At 37.4% G+C, this 17,616-nt stretch overlaps 2 protein-coding genes across 3 annotated transcripts; one reads left to right on the top strand and one right to left on the bottom strand.

The window, feature by feature from the left end:
- The first annotated feature begins 631 nt into the window (after window positions 1–631).
- LOC116307295 (follicle-stimulating hormone receptor-like) lies at window positions 632–4,000 on the top strand. The gene is made up of 3 exons (XM_031717466.2): window positions 632–697; window positions 1,133–1,204; window positions 2,100–4,000. Exon 3 carries the CDS (start codon window positions 2,110–2,112, stop codon window positions 3,484–3,486), a length of 1,377 nt encoding a protein of 458 aa, XP_031573326.2. The 5' UTR covers window positions 632–697; window positions 1,133–1,204; window positions 2,100–2,109; the 3' UTR covers window positions 3,487–4,000.
- A 213-nt stretch (window positions 4,001–4,213) lies between these two features.
- Window positions 4,214–12,311, bottom strand: LOC116307294 (uncharacterized). Of its 2 annotated transcripts, XM_031717464.2 has the most exons (9): window positions 12,016–12,311; window positions 11,890–11,928; window positions 8,027–8,146; window positions 7,835–7,960; window positions 7,170–7,404; window positions 6,902–7,086; window positions 6,421–6,671; window positions 5,064–5,426; window positions 4,214–4,745 (listed from the first exon to the last, which is right to left on the bottom strand). In XM_031717464.2, exons 1-9 carry the CDS (start codon window positions 12,170–12,172, stop codon window positions 4,443–4,445), a joined length of 1,779 nt encoding a protein of 592 aa, XP_031573324.1. In that variant the 5' UTR covers window positions 12,173–12,311; the 3' UTR covers window positions 4,214–4,442. The 2 variants fall into 2 exon arrangements, with proteins under 2 accessions (XP_031573324.1, XP_031573325.1); XM_031717465.2 differs by lacking the exons at window positions 11,890–11,928; window positions 12,016–12,311 and adding an exon at window positions 8,486–8,641.
- Window positions 12,312–17,616: the final 5,305 nt, after the last annotated feature.

The following is a 17,616-nucleotide window of genomic DNA, read 5'->3' as shown; positions in this document are numbered from 1 at the left end:
ACGTTTTTTGACAAGTCATTCAGTTGATGGGAAATATAACGAAAGAGAGTCATCTAATACCCGCATATCGACCTTGAAGCTATAGTAAACAATACAAAAAGAGTAGTTGATGCAATAGTTAACGGTATATAGGAAAAAGCTTGATCAACATTCAGTCAGTCAAAGATGTGGGGCTTTAATCAGTTTCAATGAGTAATAACAATAATAATAATATATACATTTTTTGGCACGCACCTCAAAATCTCGATGCGTTTACCATTCGAGAAAAAAAAAAAAAAAAAAAAAAAATGGAACGCTTCACGAATTTGCGTGTCATCCGTAGCTCTTGAATAGAACTGAACCCCGCTCTTGTATCTAGAACACACATCCAGCTACGTTTACAAACTTGATTAAGTGCAGTTTTGGCTATTTATTTTACTGGTAAATAAAAAGATATTGTATCCGCGGCACTGAGAGCTAGGCTAGATAATTTGTTCCATTGATATTGTCTGACAATATGCCATTCATATATATCAAGGCTCAATCATGTCAGTACTGATGGCCTCAATATTCAATTAACATATTAGAGCCATTATTCTTTTAGTTGATGAATGCGTTTATATTTTGACGCTTTTTCTTCTGTTAGGGAAATATTCAACAGCAACACGAGTTCCATTCAAGATGGATTATTTGTTGATTTTACTGGTCTATTAACCCTGTAAGTAACGTATTCTTCGTTGGCACGTGGGGTATATCAGAAGTTATTGAATTAAATTATCAGCTCCTCTTTTCAGGAAACTGTTAGAACTTTCTTCAAAAACCTTTAGTTTTATAGCCCGGGTGGGCCAGGAAGGAAGGGTTAGAGCGGTGTTGGACAATTGAAGTTAATAGTCCCGCCTCACACAGTAATTCCCTGCGCCATGTTGAAAGGCAGCTGTGCCTTTGCATCGACGCGAGAGAACTTGCAATGATAGATATATGTGAATAATTGTCCAAGGTGTTTAAAAAAATGTCTCTATCATTGTAAGCTCACTGTTCGTCTAGTTTCGATGGTTACCTTTCAAGATGGCGCAGGGAACTGTAAAAGGGACCATTCTTAAAATGAACAATATAAACTGAATTATAATAACGTTATTTTTGTCCGCTTTTTCAGCTCGTTATACAATAATAATATTCACAACATATCAGCCAATGCTTTCCTAGGACTGACAGCTCTTCGAACACTGTAAGTAAAGTTTCATGTTATCTCACTGTCTGTATACTGTTAAATCCATCTTCCTCCCACTACTTTTAATGTTGAATTAAGTGAAAGTTAATTCTTAAAAGGGTTCGGAAGTAACAAACATATTAAAATCAAAATAACAACTCTGATGTCATTCAGAATTTGCTAGATGTATAACTAAAGACTGCACACATTGACCATAGTCGCGTACTCCTAGCCGTCCTTCTATACGGGCGATATATCACAGGTATACAAGCTAATACTATGGACCACATCTTGCCAGTTTTACGGATTTTACTTGTTGATAATCAGCTTTCAGCATAATGTAGCTTCAAGAGAAAATGAACTAAGAGAAGGAATCCTACCTATATAGCCTTGTAACCATCATGTGCACAGTTTGATGCTATTTTTAAACTTTGTTTTTCTGCACGCGCATTTACTGCGCGCGCTCTACGCTGTTTGCTTACGTTTTAGGGTTTTTTCGTTATTTCGACTCTGCCCTGAATATGAATGTGCACGTCGAAAGATTGGCAAATACGACAGGAAATTGAAGTAGTAATTTGTTCAACTTTTTGGAGTATTTTTTACATTTATTTTCCAAAGCTTTCGACCTACATCGTCATCTTGAGGGCAGATGTAAACATTTGAACATAAGAAAAGCACAAGAAAACGTTAGCAAAAATAGATTCTAAAAATAGCATCAAAGTGTGCACATGATGGGGCACGGGGATTCCTTCTCTTAGTTCATATTCTCTTGGTAGCTTGTTTCACTTGGGTAGTCACTTCATCTATGTTTTGTTTTTCAAATGCACGGAAAATTAGCGTAAAGTGAGACATGCATTAAGGGACGGAAGACAAGAAAAACACTTCATATGATTGTTGGTATTTATTCTTGCAGCAATCTTAGCATGAATCCAATTAAAGAGTGGCAAACATCAAAACTCATTAGTCATGTGCCTAATCTTACCACACTAGACCTGACTGGCACATCACCATGGTTACCAGATTATGGTATCTTGAGAGTAAAACAGCTTCGGACCGTCCAAGGTGTTAGCTGGGGTCAACACTGCTGGAACTGTTCACTCATCAAATCAAATACCTCCAGCCAACTTAAGCTGTATACTGAAGGTTCTACGAGATACATCAAAGGTTACGCATGCCGTACCATTACTACTACGGCATCAAAAATAGTTCAAGGTTTTGCAAACCAGGGTTTTTTAGGACAATGTGTGATTGAAAACCCAAAGTGCAGTCAGTCAGAGATGAAGGAATTTTTGAAGGCTCCTTGTCGCGATACAACTCTATCAGTGATGTACCTGCAGTTTGTTCTTGGTCCTTTAGCTATAGCTTTAAACTTAATAGTAATCATAACTACCATATGTTCCAAACGTCTCCATAACAACTTAGACATGGTACTAGTGTGTAATATCGGGGTTGGGGATCTGTTTAACGGCGTGTATTCCGTCCTGATCATATCTATTCATACATTCAAAACGTTTGAACAAATGTTGACATTTGCGCACAATTACTGCGCATCTATAGGGTTCTTCTGGGTTTTGGGAATATGTCTTGCTGTGGGCTTTGCATTTGTTCTAACGATAGAGCGATACAAATGTGTAGTGCGCACTCGACCACGTCACAGTAGAATGAGCCCCACCACCCTTCTGGTAGCGTCGGCTATCTGCTGGTTGTGGGCTCTAGCTGCAACAATCCTCCCTGTATTTGGTGTAGGTAGCTATTCCCTTAATACTTATTGTATATCAGTTTTTCCTGTCAAGTCTAATCCCCTTCAGTTTTATTACAGCACTACTGTGGCAGGACTATCAGGTCTCTTGTACCTCGCTACTATTCCTATATACATTAAAATGTACATATTTGTACGGAGATCCAGCAAGAACATGCGAATACGCGCAGATATCGAGTTAGCCAAGAGGGTATTCAGTCTTGTGTTGACAAACATGTTGTTTTTTCTGCTTCCAGTCATTATATCGTTGATTTTCGCTAGCGTTAATCGCGAAACAAGCGCTATTTCACGAGAGGTGTCTGAAGTACTGAACTCGGCTTTCCCATTACTCTGTTTGACTTTGAATTCAGTTTTTAACCCACTTCTCTATGCGTTTAGGAGCAAGTTGTTCAGAACAGAGCTCGTCAGAATGTTATCTTCTCGTTGCTCCTTCAACGGAAGTGGTCACAAGACCCGCCCTACCAGCCTCAAACTGTATCCCGCACGAGTTGCCTATGTCGTACGTTCTCCAAATAATAGTACATCTCTAGTTACTCTTTGATATCTTTAAAGCTCGTTTAGCTCGAATACAGAGGCATTGACCGAATGATACATTTACGACTGGCACACTGGAGTCAAATATCAGAACGACATTTAAAAAGAGATGAGGTAGTGAAGTATGGAAAACAAAACGTACTGCAGCCAAAATAAAATCATCTACATTAACTATCCAACATATTTTCTTTTAGTTTCGTAAGGAGTGTCTAGTGGCTATTTTAGTATTCGGTCCATGTTACTTCTTCAATCTAACTTCAGGTCGGTCTTTGAGTGTTCCTTAGAACCGTGTATATTAATGTTGTCTAAATATAACACGTTCACTTTCAGTAGAAATATAATACTATTGCACTTGAGGAGCATAGCCCCCGAGTCATTGGTTGTTGCAGCCCAAAATGTGGGAATCATCAGAATGGTGTGCAACCCTCACCCTTCTCTGATACCTTCGATTCGGCCAAAAAAAAGCGAAAGTTATTTAGATATTTTACTGTTAGGAATAAAAACAAGTACAATACTGATAATTTTATTTCTTGTTTGGGTCTTCTTAGTGAAAGTTATTTAGGCCTAGGGCAAACGTCGAACTTTCCATGCACCGAGCTCATTAAAAACAATGGATATCAGGTGATAATGAGGCGGCATTCTTTGATGTAATTAAGTTCGGTGCATGGAAAGTTCGACATTTGCCCTAGGCCTTAGATATTTTTTCTGATTGGAATAAAACACAAGCGAATAAATACAAGTACAATACTGATAATTTTATTTCTTGTTTGGGTCTTCTAAGTGAAAGTTATTTAGATATTTTACTGATACAAGTGCAAGAATAAGTTGATTGATGTTTGTTTTTCTGATTACAAACAAAATGGTTTGATTACAAATGCATTAATTAACCCTTCACCAAGTATTATTTATTGACAAATCTATCTAGTAAATGTAAGATTGTACGAAAAAGACGCCGTTTGATAATCATGCTTTCACTGGTGTAGCGTATTTGTTGAACGAGAATTCACTGACGTGAAGACAACGATCCTGGCAGTCACATGTATTACTACAGTCAGGGCTCAAGAACTCCATTTTATTGTCGGTCCACACAGTACCCAACGCTTCAATTAGGTGATCCATCATCTCTTCGGAATGTCTTGGGGTTGGAGCGAACCTAAGTCTCTCTTCACCACGTGGGACAGTAGGATAGTTGATAGCCTGTACGTAGATGTTGTACTTGTTCATCAAGTCATTGGAGATCTGGGTACACTTGCTTGCATCACCAACCTACAATCATTCAATAAAAGACATGTTTCTTCAATTATAATATGAATGCTTCTATGAAAAGCTCGACAAGAAAACTTCATATTTTGATGATGCGGCTTAGAAAAACCTGGTCGAGTTGACACTGCAGTGCATTGTGGGACGACTAGACGCCACCTTGGAAATGTCCCTTAATACGGTCCCACAATACGCTGCAACGGCAACTCGAGCCAGTTTCTCTTCAACCTCGGAATGTTTAATTATTATACAAACTGAAGGAGTTTCACCGTTACTTATGTAAAGATAGTTTATCTGATTTGATTATAACAGGCTATTACTCACATGAACTGGAACAATGTGGGACGGTGCATAGATAACAGGCAAGCCACGTTGTACCATTTTGTTCCTCAACCTCTTGACAACAGCTTGATGTTGACTGCGAAGTTCACGACCTTCTTCACTGCCAAGAATTTCAATGGACGTCCTTGCGGCATTGACAGTAACAGGAGGTAGAGAGGTGGTAAAGATAAACCCTGCTCCATAACTACGAATGGTGTCCACTAGAGCAGTGCTACCTGCGATGTACCCCCCTACAGCACCGAATGCCTTGCCAAGGGTGCCACTTATGATGTCCAGATCAGCTAACAAGCCGTCACGATCTGCCACTCCACCACCTTTATCACCGTACAAACCCACAGCATGGACCTTGAAAGGAATGGAAAAATGATTCTCGATTACCAGGATTACGGCTTATCATCGAGATCGTGCAATGTCACCTATTGCATGAAATTTCAAATATTGGAAAGAGGATACCGAAATTGATAAATAGGGAAACTTTGAAGCGGTTTTGATGAATAGCGCTGAAGTTTAATAGAGTCGGGTTCTTTATACAAGGCAATGTCAATATTTAGAATGTCACGCAATATGATTCGAGGACATGGACTTCTACGTTACAACACAAACAGCCGTTCTTATTGCACTTTCTCTTGTTTAGCCATAATTTACGGCTTATCATAAGTTGAAGTCGATATAACAATAATCATTAAAAAATAATAATAATAAATAAATAAAAATAATAATAGCAAAAGCGGGGTCACAAAATTCGCTCTGAAGGCGGGCATCATTTGATATGGAAGTTTATGTTATCACTCCGCGAAAGTACAACATGATTTATTTGCAAGCATAGAGTGCCAAGTAGCGCTTAAAGTATTTAGTTATCAACCGGGCGAATCGTAAAGGATCAACATTTGATTATATTTTGTTTTGCTTTTCAATATAAAAAGGACTTGTGCTATCCTTCTTTTAAGAAAAAATAAATATATATTATCGCTATGTTTTACAGCGAAATGCATTAAGGATGACACAATCCCGCAAGAATCCCTGGTCACCGTAATGTATTTATATTATCGCAAAATATTTACAAGCTAGACGGGGCACAATACCAAAGTGCCAGTTGCAATAATCACTGATAAACCTGCAATGAGACTACTGAACATTCAGGCTCAAATCATGCAACGAGAACAACACATTCAGACTGTTCAAAACGTGACCATCATTCACGTGCAGCGAGCTACGCAACGGTTCAACAAAACCAGGACAAAACCTATTGCTAATAGGCTTAACATTATCACAGTGACAGTGTTAAAAAACATTACGTCCATCTATTCTATGTTGTTTAATAGGAATAAATGTTCTTTACCTCATCAACAAAAGTGATGGCACCATACTTGTGTGCTACATCACACAGCTCCTTCAAAGGGCAGATATCCCCTGTCATAGAATGCACCGTCTCGAAGGCAACTACTTTGGGGGCAGAAGGATCGGCTTCGCGGAGTAACTGCTCAAGATGTTTAGGATCATTGTGGCGGAAGATCAATTTCTTGGCACCACTGTTACGAATACCTTGGATCATAGATGCATGGTTACCAGCATCCGAGAAATAAATGCAACCTAGACAGCAAGGAATACAAAGGTCTGTCAGCAAGCCATCACTAACACTGCATTGTAATATCTAATAAAAGTCGGTAGGGTCTTAGGTTCGACTCCTGGACTCGGCATCCCATTTGCAAATGAAAATGCAAAACCTTGACTTATAGTGAGTATACCTTGACTTAGATCAATCTAGTGGTTGTTTCAGGGTTTGATCAGTGACTTAGATCAAGATATGTGAAGAAACATACCTGGCAGAAGCTTTCCCAGTGTATAGAGGGTGGTATCATTAGCCACATAACAGGATGTAAATAGCAGAGCTGCTTGTTTGTCATGTAGCTTTGCAAGCTGTGCCTCTAGTGCTTCGTGGTAGCTACTAGTACCCGAGATATTACGTGTACCACCAGACCCAACACCGTGTTCGTTCAGCGTCTCCCTATCAATTATTAAAATAGTACAATTGAATTGTTTGTACAGTCACACGAGGTGAATGGGTGTGCGAGCAGTAGCGGTTCATACCTGGCACTCTTGAGTACTTCAGGGTGTCTACTCATCCCCAGATAATCATTACTGCACCAAACAGTAATATCCCTGAAGTCCATAGTCTCACTCAACTCCTTGGCATGCGGGAATACAGGAGCTAAACGGTTGACTTTCTTGAAGATCCGGTATGTGCTGTCAGCCTTTTTCTTTTCTATCTCTTCGTCAAAGAATTTTTCATAATCAAAAATATTATCGACGCTTTTAGGCTGAGCTGTTAAAAAAATTAAAAACGTTGCCAGTTATCAATATAACTATGTCATATATTGCATCAAGTTTGTCAGTGGGATACAACAGGCATTATCCTGATAGGGCTTGGGGTTATTGAGATAACGAGATCCACTGATTTTGATCCCAGCACTTTATTGGGCGTTACTTGTGGAAGGTCGCGTGTTCACTGACGTGAAACGACTAAAGGCCACTTGCCATGTTTTATTGATGTTACATAACCATTTAATTTTACCTTAAAACAAAACATAGGTGATTATCATCGAACTTTTTCCCCCTTTTCGTGCATAAAAATGGACTGATCTATCATTAAGCAAGATATGTTATTCGTGTTTATACCTGGAAACCGAGAATACGGCAACACAAAAAAACCTTTATACAACTAATGGCTTTATAGTCTGCGGGGACCAACTCACCAGTGTCTGAAGCAATAGTTGTCATACAACGAGCTGGGTTGTAAGATTGATACTGAAGCTTGTTCATAGCTCCAAATCCAATACCCATGTTTTTGACGGCATTTAAGGCATCGGACGTGAAGGCTCCTTTAGAAAACGAGTTCTAATTAGTAAATGATAAATACGGTAGTTATGAGGTTTATTATATTTTACCTTTATTGGTTGGTAGATGATGTTTCTGCCCAACATCGTCCTGCAAGTCAAAAGTTGGTCCATCCTTGTTGTTGAACTTGTTTGTGCCAACACTGCTCATGAACGGGCATTTGCCAACATCTAAAAGAACAATCACTCCATGAATATAGCTACTAGTATAAGATAGACTAATCCCGTTGTATTAAGCCGCCTGGGTATCTGAACCATACACAATGTCTGATTGGAATTCATGCTTAATAATTAATTACAAAAAAAGTGCAAAAAAGCTCAAAAACCCGCAGCTAACGGTTTCGCGTGCATTTTTGTGCAATAGTAAGAAGAAGGAGTACAACTGATTCTAGAAAAAGAGGGTGCAACAATGAACAGCTTTTTCCCTGAATTCGATTACATAATCGACGGTTACACAAAAGAAAACTGTGAAAAAAAACCTAAACAATGTTGATGTTGAATGAAACTAACTTCTTGAAAACAAGGCTAGTCTTTTGAGATAGGACTGGTTCTTCGGTACTGAAAGCTTCATCTCTGTTTCATTCCTACGTCCTGAGACAGTGCTAAGTTAAGCGTGGATGCTACGAACCAACCAAGACTAGTATTGCATTGAAAGGTATTACATAATACCCCAGCAGACTGTCTACTACAATGGGAACATACGAGGTTATTTATTGACCCGGACGACTGACGTAATGATGACAGATGATCGCGCTATATTCAGGCTATCGAAATGAGTCTCCAAGTCAGAGGTGAAATAAAAAAAACAACAAAAATACAAAAAATAAAATAAAATAAAATAAAAATAAAAATTTAAAAAAACGAAATAACCCACTTTAGGAAATTAGTTTTTTTAAAGAAAAAGATACCACGACAACAGTGGAATGTAATTGTGTCTCAATTTATATAGCTCAAACGTTTGACACTGAACTTTTAGTTGATGTATGTATTATCAAAAGTCAATCTATGCTCAGAAGTAACAAAAGCAATTTGATGTAATAATGGCCATGGTATGAAATATAGTATGTAATATAGTATGTAATAAATACAATAACATGTTGAAATGGTTACGACTGACTGGCTCCAGGGAAAAAACCGGTAAAACTTGACTTTAATGAGTACCAACATTGAGATATTCATCATGTTGACTTTCCTATTGACTGGCAATACAACTTGAAACTCTGAGAACTAAATGTTATAACTGGTCGTATGCTGTCGCTAAATAATCTGTGATAAGGAACAAGAAGATTTGCTTCATGATTTTAGGAGGCTCATAAAAACAATCCGGTAAATCCGGCTTAGGACTTAATAATTCATGAAGGAAACACAATAGAAATCATGACCGTGAAGCAGGTTTTATATCTGATAAAGATTCGTCTTCATTTGCATAAACTTGAACTTGGATTTTCTCTATCAAACTTGGTTCATTTCGTAAAGAATTCGGTACAATATGAGAACTTAGAAAACTCATTAATAATTCATGAAGAAAACACAATAGAAATCATGACCATGAAGGTGATTTTATATCTGATAAAGATTCGTCTTCATTTGCATAAACATTAACTTGGATTTTCTCTATCAAACTTGGTTCATTTCGTAAAAAAATCGGTACACAATGAGAACAAACATCATAAGTTTTCTAAGCCGTTCAATAATCTCGCAGATCGTGGTTTATCGGGTCTTAAACCACTCGGCTGCGCCTCGTGTTTTATACCCGATAAAACACTCCTGCTCGTTTATTAAACATTACTTACATCATGAGTTTTTTTAAGTCGTTCAATAAACTCGCAGATCATATTTTATCGGGTCTAAAACCACTCGGCTACGCCTCGTGTTTTATACCTGATAAAACACCCCTGCTGGTTTATTAAACACTACATAATGTGCTACCATTTCTATGCTGTTGACACACATCTATCTTAGGCTGTAACTGTCTTGACATCAGGGAAAATGTCTTGCATGTCTGCTCACTAATTTATTTATTGTAATTGATATTTCAATATTTAAATCTGTATACTTATTCAGTGTAATTTATTTATTAATACCCTTGTTGGTTTTTAAATAAAAGAAGATGATGATGAAAAAATATTACCCAGGGTTCTTCAGGACAAGAGACCTTTGCAGGCATCTGCTATAGGGATCCTACCTAAATTTACAAATTTATTTTTCTTGTTTTTCTCACAAAGAAAGCAATATCTTTTAAAAAAATGTATTCTCGACTTTCACATCCCCATAATGCCTTGCGTCTTTGGGGGTAACCAATCAAAAATCTGTCCCAAATTGAAAGGTTTCTTAATTGAATTTATACTATACCTGCTTTTATCTGGACAATACTGATTATCAGTTTATTCCAAGTTATTTTTGCGTGTACAGATCATGAAGAGTTTTGGTCTTACAGAAAATATATTGACTTGCGAAAGTAAGTAATGTATTCTTGCTGCTTTTCGTTCTCATTAATGCTTTAATAGCTTTGTGCAGAACTAAAAATATCAGTGCCAATTTTGACACTGGTTATCTTTTTTGAAAAATCAAAACTTTCAAATGCCTACAGGGGTACACAACACCCTAAGGCTCTTGAAATTGTGAAAGAGGTGAGTAAAAAATGGCTTGCTCAGGGCCCATCCATTTCTTCCACTATTAATCTTACTTGTTTACAAGAGATATTACACTTGTATAAATAAATGCCCAATATAGGTGCCTTGCAGAGAGCAGGGGTTATTTTGCATTAGCAGTTGTTTATCTTTGTCTGATCTTGGTGCATGGCTGTGCATCCAATGAGTATGTGCTGATAATATCCTTAGGCTACCTTACCTATTCAAGGACCATTGAATATTTATTTAATTCAAAAAACATTGTCATGCTCACTTGTGGCAAGCTAGTAGAACTAAACATTAATAAAGTCATTGATTGTCATTGATTCAAGCCTACGTGACTACACTGAAAAGAAGCATGGGTAGAAATCACTGAAGTGGTAAACTGCATTTCTGATTAGATAATACAATGCAAGTCATAGCAACTTTTTGATATTTAATGGGTTGTTGCTCACTGTTATTATATATATTTAGGCACTATCATTATATTAGTAAGTGGGAATAATTAATTTAGAGAGAATATGGAACAATATAGAAAACCCCTCAAATACTATGCAGTTGTTGGAGCTCTTAGAAGAATGGCGCATACAAAAATAGAAGTCATGGTCATTAAGTATGTGCATATGATTTGCGGGGTATTCTAGGATGGAGCTTAGGATGGACCCAGTTAATGAAAACGATTTTTGAATCCGTTGTATTATGTGTGTGTAACATTTGATAGATAGCATTAGCCCACCCCCTTCAAAGCACCTCCCCTTCTGTGGGCCCTGCTTATCAACAGGGGCAGATAAGAGGGGAAGACCGTAGGAATAACGATTTCCTTAGATAAATAAAAAGGGGTTGAGGGAAAGTGACGAAAACACTAATAATAGCCTAAATTAGTAATAAATGTTATAAATTTACACGGCTCAGCTTATAGACATCATGTTATAACGTACAACTCCTGGGTAGTTTAGACGGATAAAAAAGCTCAAGGGTGAAAAGAATTTGCGTTGAAAGACATAACATAGGCTTAATAAGAGACGTGAAGGGGATAACGTTTGTTTCATGTTTGGATTTTTCTAGAGTCAGGGGTTCAAACATTTTACGGATGAGGAAATCACGTTGCGTTAGTTGGATCCAGAACCTTACAGATTAGCCATAAATATAAATATATTTTCAAGATTCAATATTTTGAAACACATATATTTACTTTTAATCCGTAATTAATTCAAAAGTAAGCTTATATAACTATATAAGCTTATGAAAATAGGAAAGTTAGAGTAAGTTATGTAACGTGCTTACCAGACCGAGACAAACTTGATGCACCAGTGGATTTAATGCCTAGAAAAATAGAAAAAAAGATACAAAATACATTATTATCGATGTTAAATTATTGCCCAATACCGTAAGAATATTATTAGTTCGTACCAGAGCCCATAGTAGGTGGTTGTGGAGTCTTAGAGTTGAGCATTTGAGACATTACGGGACATGTTTCTGCATAAGATAACAGAACAGTGCCGCGAGCTTGACGGATAAAAGTCGACGGTACTCGAGCCAAAAACGGACATTTCCTTGCTATTTCCATGATAACGAAAAGCAAGAGGACAGAAAGCGTCTTCAATAGATATCCAAGTCTTCAAAATTAAGCGTATAGGTCGGGTGAACTGCTCTGAGTTCGACCAAGATGTAAAAAGATATCCAACAGTTCTGTTCTCTTATTATCTTTCTCTCTTGATCCGAGACTTACGTCATACCCCAGAAAACCATCTACCATATATGGATATCAAGTCCTTATTAGGAAAGTTAATACTAAGCCCAATATCTTGATCTGCTTCACTTCGATTAGACTTTCGCAAAGTCCGCCGCCCGCTTTGGTTTTTTTTTACTGGGCGCACGACGGACTTTTCGACCTTGCTTCCCGCCAAATTTACCGACCCAAAAATCAGTCGGTAAATTATAGCCAATCACAATGCTCGAAATCCAAGCTGTCAATCACAATGTAAGATTAGTAAGATTATCTCTACGATTCCCATCGGCATCTGTCAACACAACATCTGTCTGACAACATGAGATCAATATCTGAGGCCATATCATAGGGTAAAAGTAAATTAGGATACGAAACTATAAGAGAATACCAGAAACAAAGTATAGAAGCGTATCTTTCAGGCAGAGATATCTGCACCTACAGGAGCGGGAAAAAGCCTGACATTTGAGATCGCTCCATTCGCCTTAGATTTTATGAGGTTCGGTGAGAAAAACTTAATCGAGACTGTTGTTGTTGTTGTTGTTGTCCCCTTGGTCTCTTTAATGAAAGACCAAGTAACGTCTTTAAAATCAAAGGGGATCTCTGCTTCCTATGTTGGAGACGACTAAACAATTTCCGTCTATAGTCATTGTTCGGAACTTGACTGGCGCGAAGAAAGCATATTTTTTGTTTGGACGCAGGAGATATCGCTATCCTTTCAACAGTTTTAGTTGGAGTTATAGCATCAACCATTATTATTGATAAAACATGTTTTGCTGCTCCGGATATAACATGAAGAAACAAATAAATGAAAACCACAATTCTTTAGCTCCGCTCCCGAAAGCCGACCCTCCCGTATCAAATTCGGAAATGGCGGGAAACGCAAATGAATATCCTGCAAGTTAGACAAGTCGACCTCTCGCGACTTCGTCGCTCGCTCGCTGCGCTCGCAAGATTCTCGCTTTGCTCGAATTAAAAAAACGCCGAGAAAACAAGAGAGGTCGACTTGGGGCAAGTCTACACTTCGATTAACACACAAGACATAGAAATATAGATAAGTTATAGTGCTTGGGAACGAGGTTATTCCGGGTGAAAGACCCTTGGAAATAAATTCGGAAAAATTAATTTCCGACCTCGCTGGGAATCGAACCCACGAGTTGAGCTAGAGCTCAGACGGAGAGCAGGCCGGGGTGAAATAAATGTTAGGTAGCGGTAATTTAACAACACGCGCCTTGAAGGGTTTTAAAGATGGCAGTCCCTCTAAGTTTCTTCCGTCCCTCCCTCCCCAGCCCAGGAACTTTTGACTCGACCAATCGACACGGACAGACAGACGGACAGTGGCCAAGGACTAAGGCCTAGGGCAAACGTCGAACTTTCCATGCATGATAATGAGCGGCATTCTTCGATGTAATTAAGTTTGGTGCATGGAAAGCTCGACGTTTGCCCCTATAGGCCTTAGCTCGCAGTCTAGGTGTTTAGTAACATCCGCGGAGTGCTTCTCGACACTTCTCGAGTGTTCTGCCAATCCCAAAGAGCTTTATAACTCCACACAGCACAGCAAGCAAGTTTTTTTTCAAATTATTATTTTAAAAGATCTATTTATTTCAATAAAATAAGTATAAAGAATGTTTACGACATGTTAGTTCTCTGTGTCTTCTTTGTTGACAATGAAGGCAACAGAAGCAATACGTGGGTATGAGTTTTTAAAAAAACCTTCAAGTTTGAAGCCTCTCTCGGTCTCACCCCACTTAAGAAACGGGTCCATATCATGTTCTTTATCATGATATGTGCGGAAAAAGGAACCAATTATCGGTTCCCTATATCATGAGCCTTTTACTCATAAAAATATGAATTCATTGCATTTTAGAGTATGTTAAATTATTAACCAGTATCATTTAGGTGATTTATATATCGAATATGCGGATAACATCGAAGTTTTTGCAAATTATCGTTGAAAATTTTCAGTATGATACAAAATGCGCACATTTTCTTGTATACATATACCTGTATTTCCATTTCTAAAAACTATTAAATGCGTATATAATGGGGTTTACGCTCAACCATATTCTAAGTCAGTCAGTTAGTCAGCATCGTTAAAAATCATATCTAGCCGCGACCTTTATTAGCGATACACATGAGCCTGATACAAATTCAAGGTCATAAATAAATTCAAACTAGCAGTGGATAATTTAAACCATATCTTAGTAAAATGATACGAAAGAATTCGTGCTTTCATGATGGAAATTAATACATAAATAATTTTATAATCTCTTTATACCTTTTGTGCAAGATACTACTGAATAAGTACATCGTTTCGAATACATCTGACAAACACGAGTGTGGGCATGAAATATCTCTGAGTTGAACGGTAAGTAGATGTTAGTCAGCTAAGTATCTCAAACATTTATCACAGGCTGTTTGCTCTTATTTTTGAATGTTTGAAAAATGATTCAGTACATCATTTTAATTATAAATCAAAATTCAATAACCTAAAAAAATTATAATTTCCGTGGATCAAATATTTATCGAAGTATCTAGATACCAGGCACCCGGGAACCAATACCCGGGAGTTTTTGATTTTTGAAAAAAAAAAAAATCAAATAAACAGATCGGTAAGAGCATGATACCAAATGCACTCATTTCTTGACCCTCTTGTATCACACTCCCAAGATTCACTTCTCCATTCCCATAACGGTGATGAATGCATTCGTTAGTGGGCCCAAAACCTACCACTCTCTTGTACTCCATCACCAGCTATATTCCAATCCCATACATTGGTTGAATTTCGTCGGTACGAGCATGATACCAAATGCACTCATTTCTTGACCCTCTTGTATCACACTCCCAAGATTCACTTCTCCATTCCCATAACGGTGATGAATGCATTCGTTAGCGGGCTCAAAACCTACCACTCTCTTGTACTCCATCACCAGCTATATTCCAATCCCATACATTGGTTGAATTTCGTCGGTAAGAGCATGATACCAAATGCACTCATTTCTTGACCCTCTTGTATCACACTCCCAAGATTCACTTCTCCATTCCCATAACGGTGATGAATACATTCGTTAGCGGGCTCAAAACCTACCACTCTCTCGTACTCCATCACCAGCTATATTCCAATCCCATGCGTTGGTTGAATTTCGTCGGTACGAGCATGATACCAAATGCACTCATTTCTTGACCCTCTTGTATCACACTCCCAAGATTCACTTCTCCATTCCCATAACGGTGATGAATGCATTCGTTAGCGGGCTCAAAACCTACCACTCTCTCGTACTCCATCGCCAGCTATATTCTAATCCCATGCGTTGGTTGAATATCGTCCGTAAGAGCATGATACCAAATGCACTCATTTCTTGACCCTCTTGTATCACACTCCGCTACACTCTCAAGATTTATTCCCCCTTCCCATAACAGTAATGAATGCATTCATGACCAACCACTCTCTTGTACTCGATCGTCAGCTGTATTCCAATCCTACGAGCGCGGCTACCTCTGGAAGTGGTGGTAGGGAGCGCAAGTTTGGAAAATATAAGAGACTAGGAGAAAAAGTGGGAGAAGGATTGGATCGGAAAATATGAGATACTAGTACCTCACCCATATGTCATATATATCACATGTGAGTAGCGTCTATTTGATTATTAGTCTTGCCCATTATTTTTAATTCCAGTACATTACAATTAAATCTATAAGTTAGTTTATAGATACACTTGATTGCAGAAACGTTGAAGTATACATTTATACAAATATCTAATGAGATGCATAATGCAAAATAACCATTTTCAACGCTTAAAACCAACTGATTTATAATCATTAGACATGAAAAAATATTTTGACAGTCATTGAATGAAACAAACAATAAATAAAGCGATTTTTCTGTTTTGCATATCATTAAATATACTGAATAAATTAGATATTTGAATAAATATCTTATCTTAAATACTTATCTAAAAAGGCATTTATTTAAGAAAACTTTCTTAAAACGCTCAGTTTTTGATGGGAGAATAAAACTGTGTACTCTATCTCTTAAAGTGCTTATAAGCCTTTACACAATATTTTCAGAATTGATTCTTTAAATAGTGGATAGTTGATTGTGAAAATAATTCGTCATTTGAATGTTGGGTCTTTGAGATACAAAGGTTAATATTCCCAATATGTTAATGACCATGACGTAACATAAGGGATCATTTAATATACAGCATTGCACTCGTTCTGGAATACAGTATTTTAAAAGCATCACCCTTTTACTTGTGACTCACGTAAAGGTTTTTACAAATTTGTTTTCAAAAAATGTCCAGCATTCAATACTAAAAGTTGCCACAAAATAACTCAAATCCCTTATGTTACGTCATAGCCATTAACATATTGGAAATATAAACCTTTGTATCTCAAAGACCAGACATTCAAATGACGAATTATTTTCACAATCAACTATTCACTATTTAAAGAATCAATTCTGAAAATATTGTGTAAAGGCTTATAAGCACTTTAAGACCCTGGTCCTCTTGGGTGGAAGCAGATGGAAAAGAGGGTGATTAGGCCGAATTACTTTATCCCATAATCTTAAATCTGATTTTTCAATTATGTCTTTCACTGGAACTGTATTCTTAATATAACCAAACTTAAAATCCCTATTCTGCAAAATATCTATTTTATATAAATATTTAGAGTAACTAGAGTACAAACACTATAAGTGTGTAACATAAATACCACTAAATACTGCTAAATTATGCTAATCCTATTTTTTTCTATTGTTTAATTAGCACTATTTACTACTAAATACTGCAAAGTGTTGCACACTTTTAGTGTTTGTACTCTAGAACAGCCCCAAACTGAACTGGCGTAGGTGAATAGAGACATAATGATAGATTGGAAAAGGTGATGGAGGCAGTCCAAACTATAACCATATTTCTTACAAATCCTTAGTATATACATTCTCTTCCCTGCCTTTTTAGTAATATATACAGTATGAGTGGCCGTGTTGTATCAGATATACGACCACGAGGCGTAGCCGAGTGATTGTATATCTGATACAACAAGGCCACTCATACTGTATATGACTTATCAAACGCCTAGGTTAGTTCCTTTGTGTTTCACTAAAATTTTCAAAATTAAAGTGAGTTTGGCCAAGAAAATCCAACTTAAAGTTTATGCAAATGAACACAGTTTTGTATCAGATTTACAACACTCTTCACGATCGTGATTTCTGTTGTGTTTTCCTCATGAATTATTAATGAGTTTGATAAAGTAAGTTATCAAATGAACACCCAAAAGTTTAATGT

Source organism: Actinia tenebrosa, unplaced genomic scaffold, assembly GCF_029948245.1.
Source record: "Actinia tenebrosa isolate PJP-AT-01 unplaced genomic scaffold, QUT_ActTen_1.0 PGA_scaffold1__47_contigs__length_23844297, whole genome shotgun sequence".
Classification (NCBI taxonomy): domain Eukaryota; kingdom Metazoa; phylum Cnidaria; class Anthozoa; order Actiniaria; family Actiniidae; genus Actinia; species Actinia tenebrosa.
This window is presented reverse-complemented; position numbering and strand designations above follow the sequence as displayed.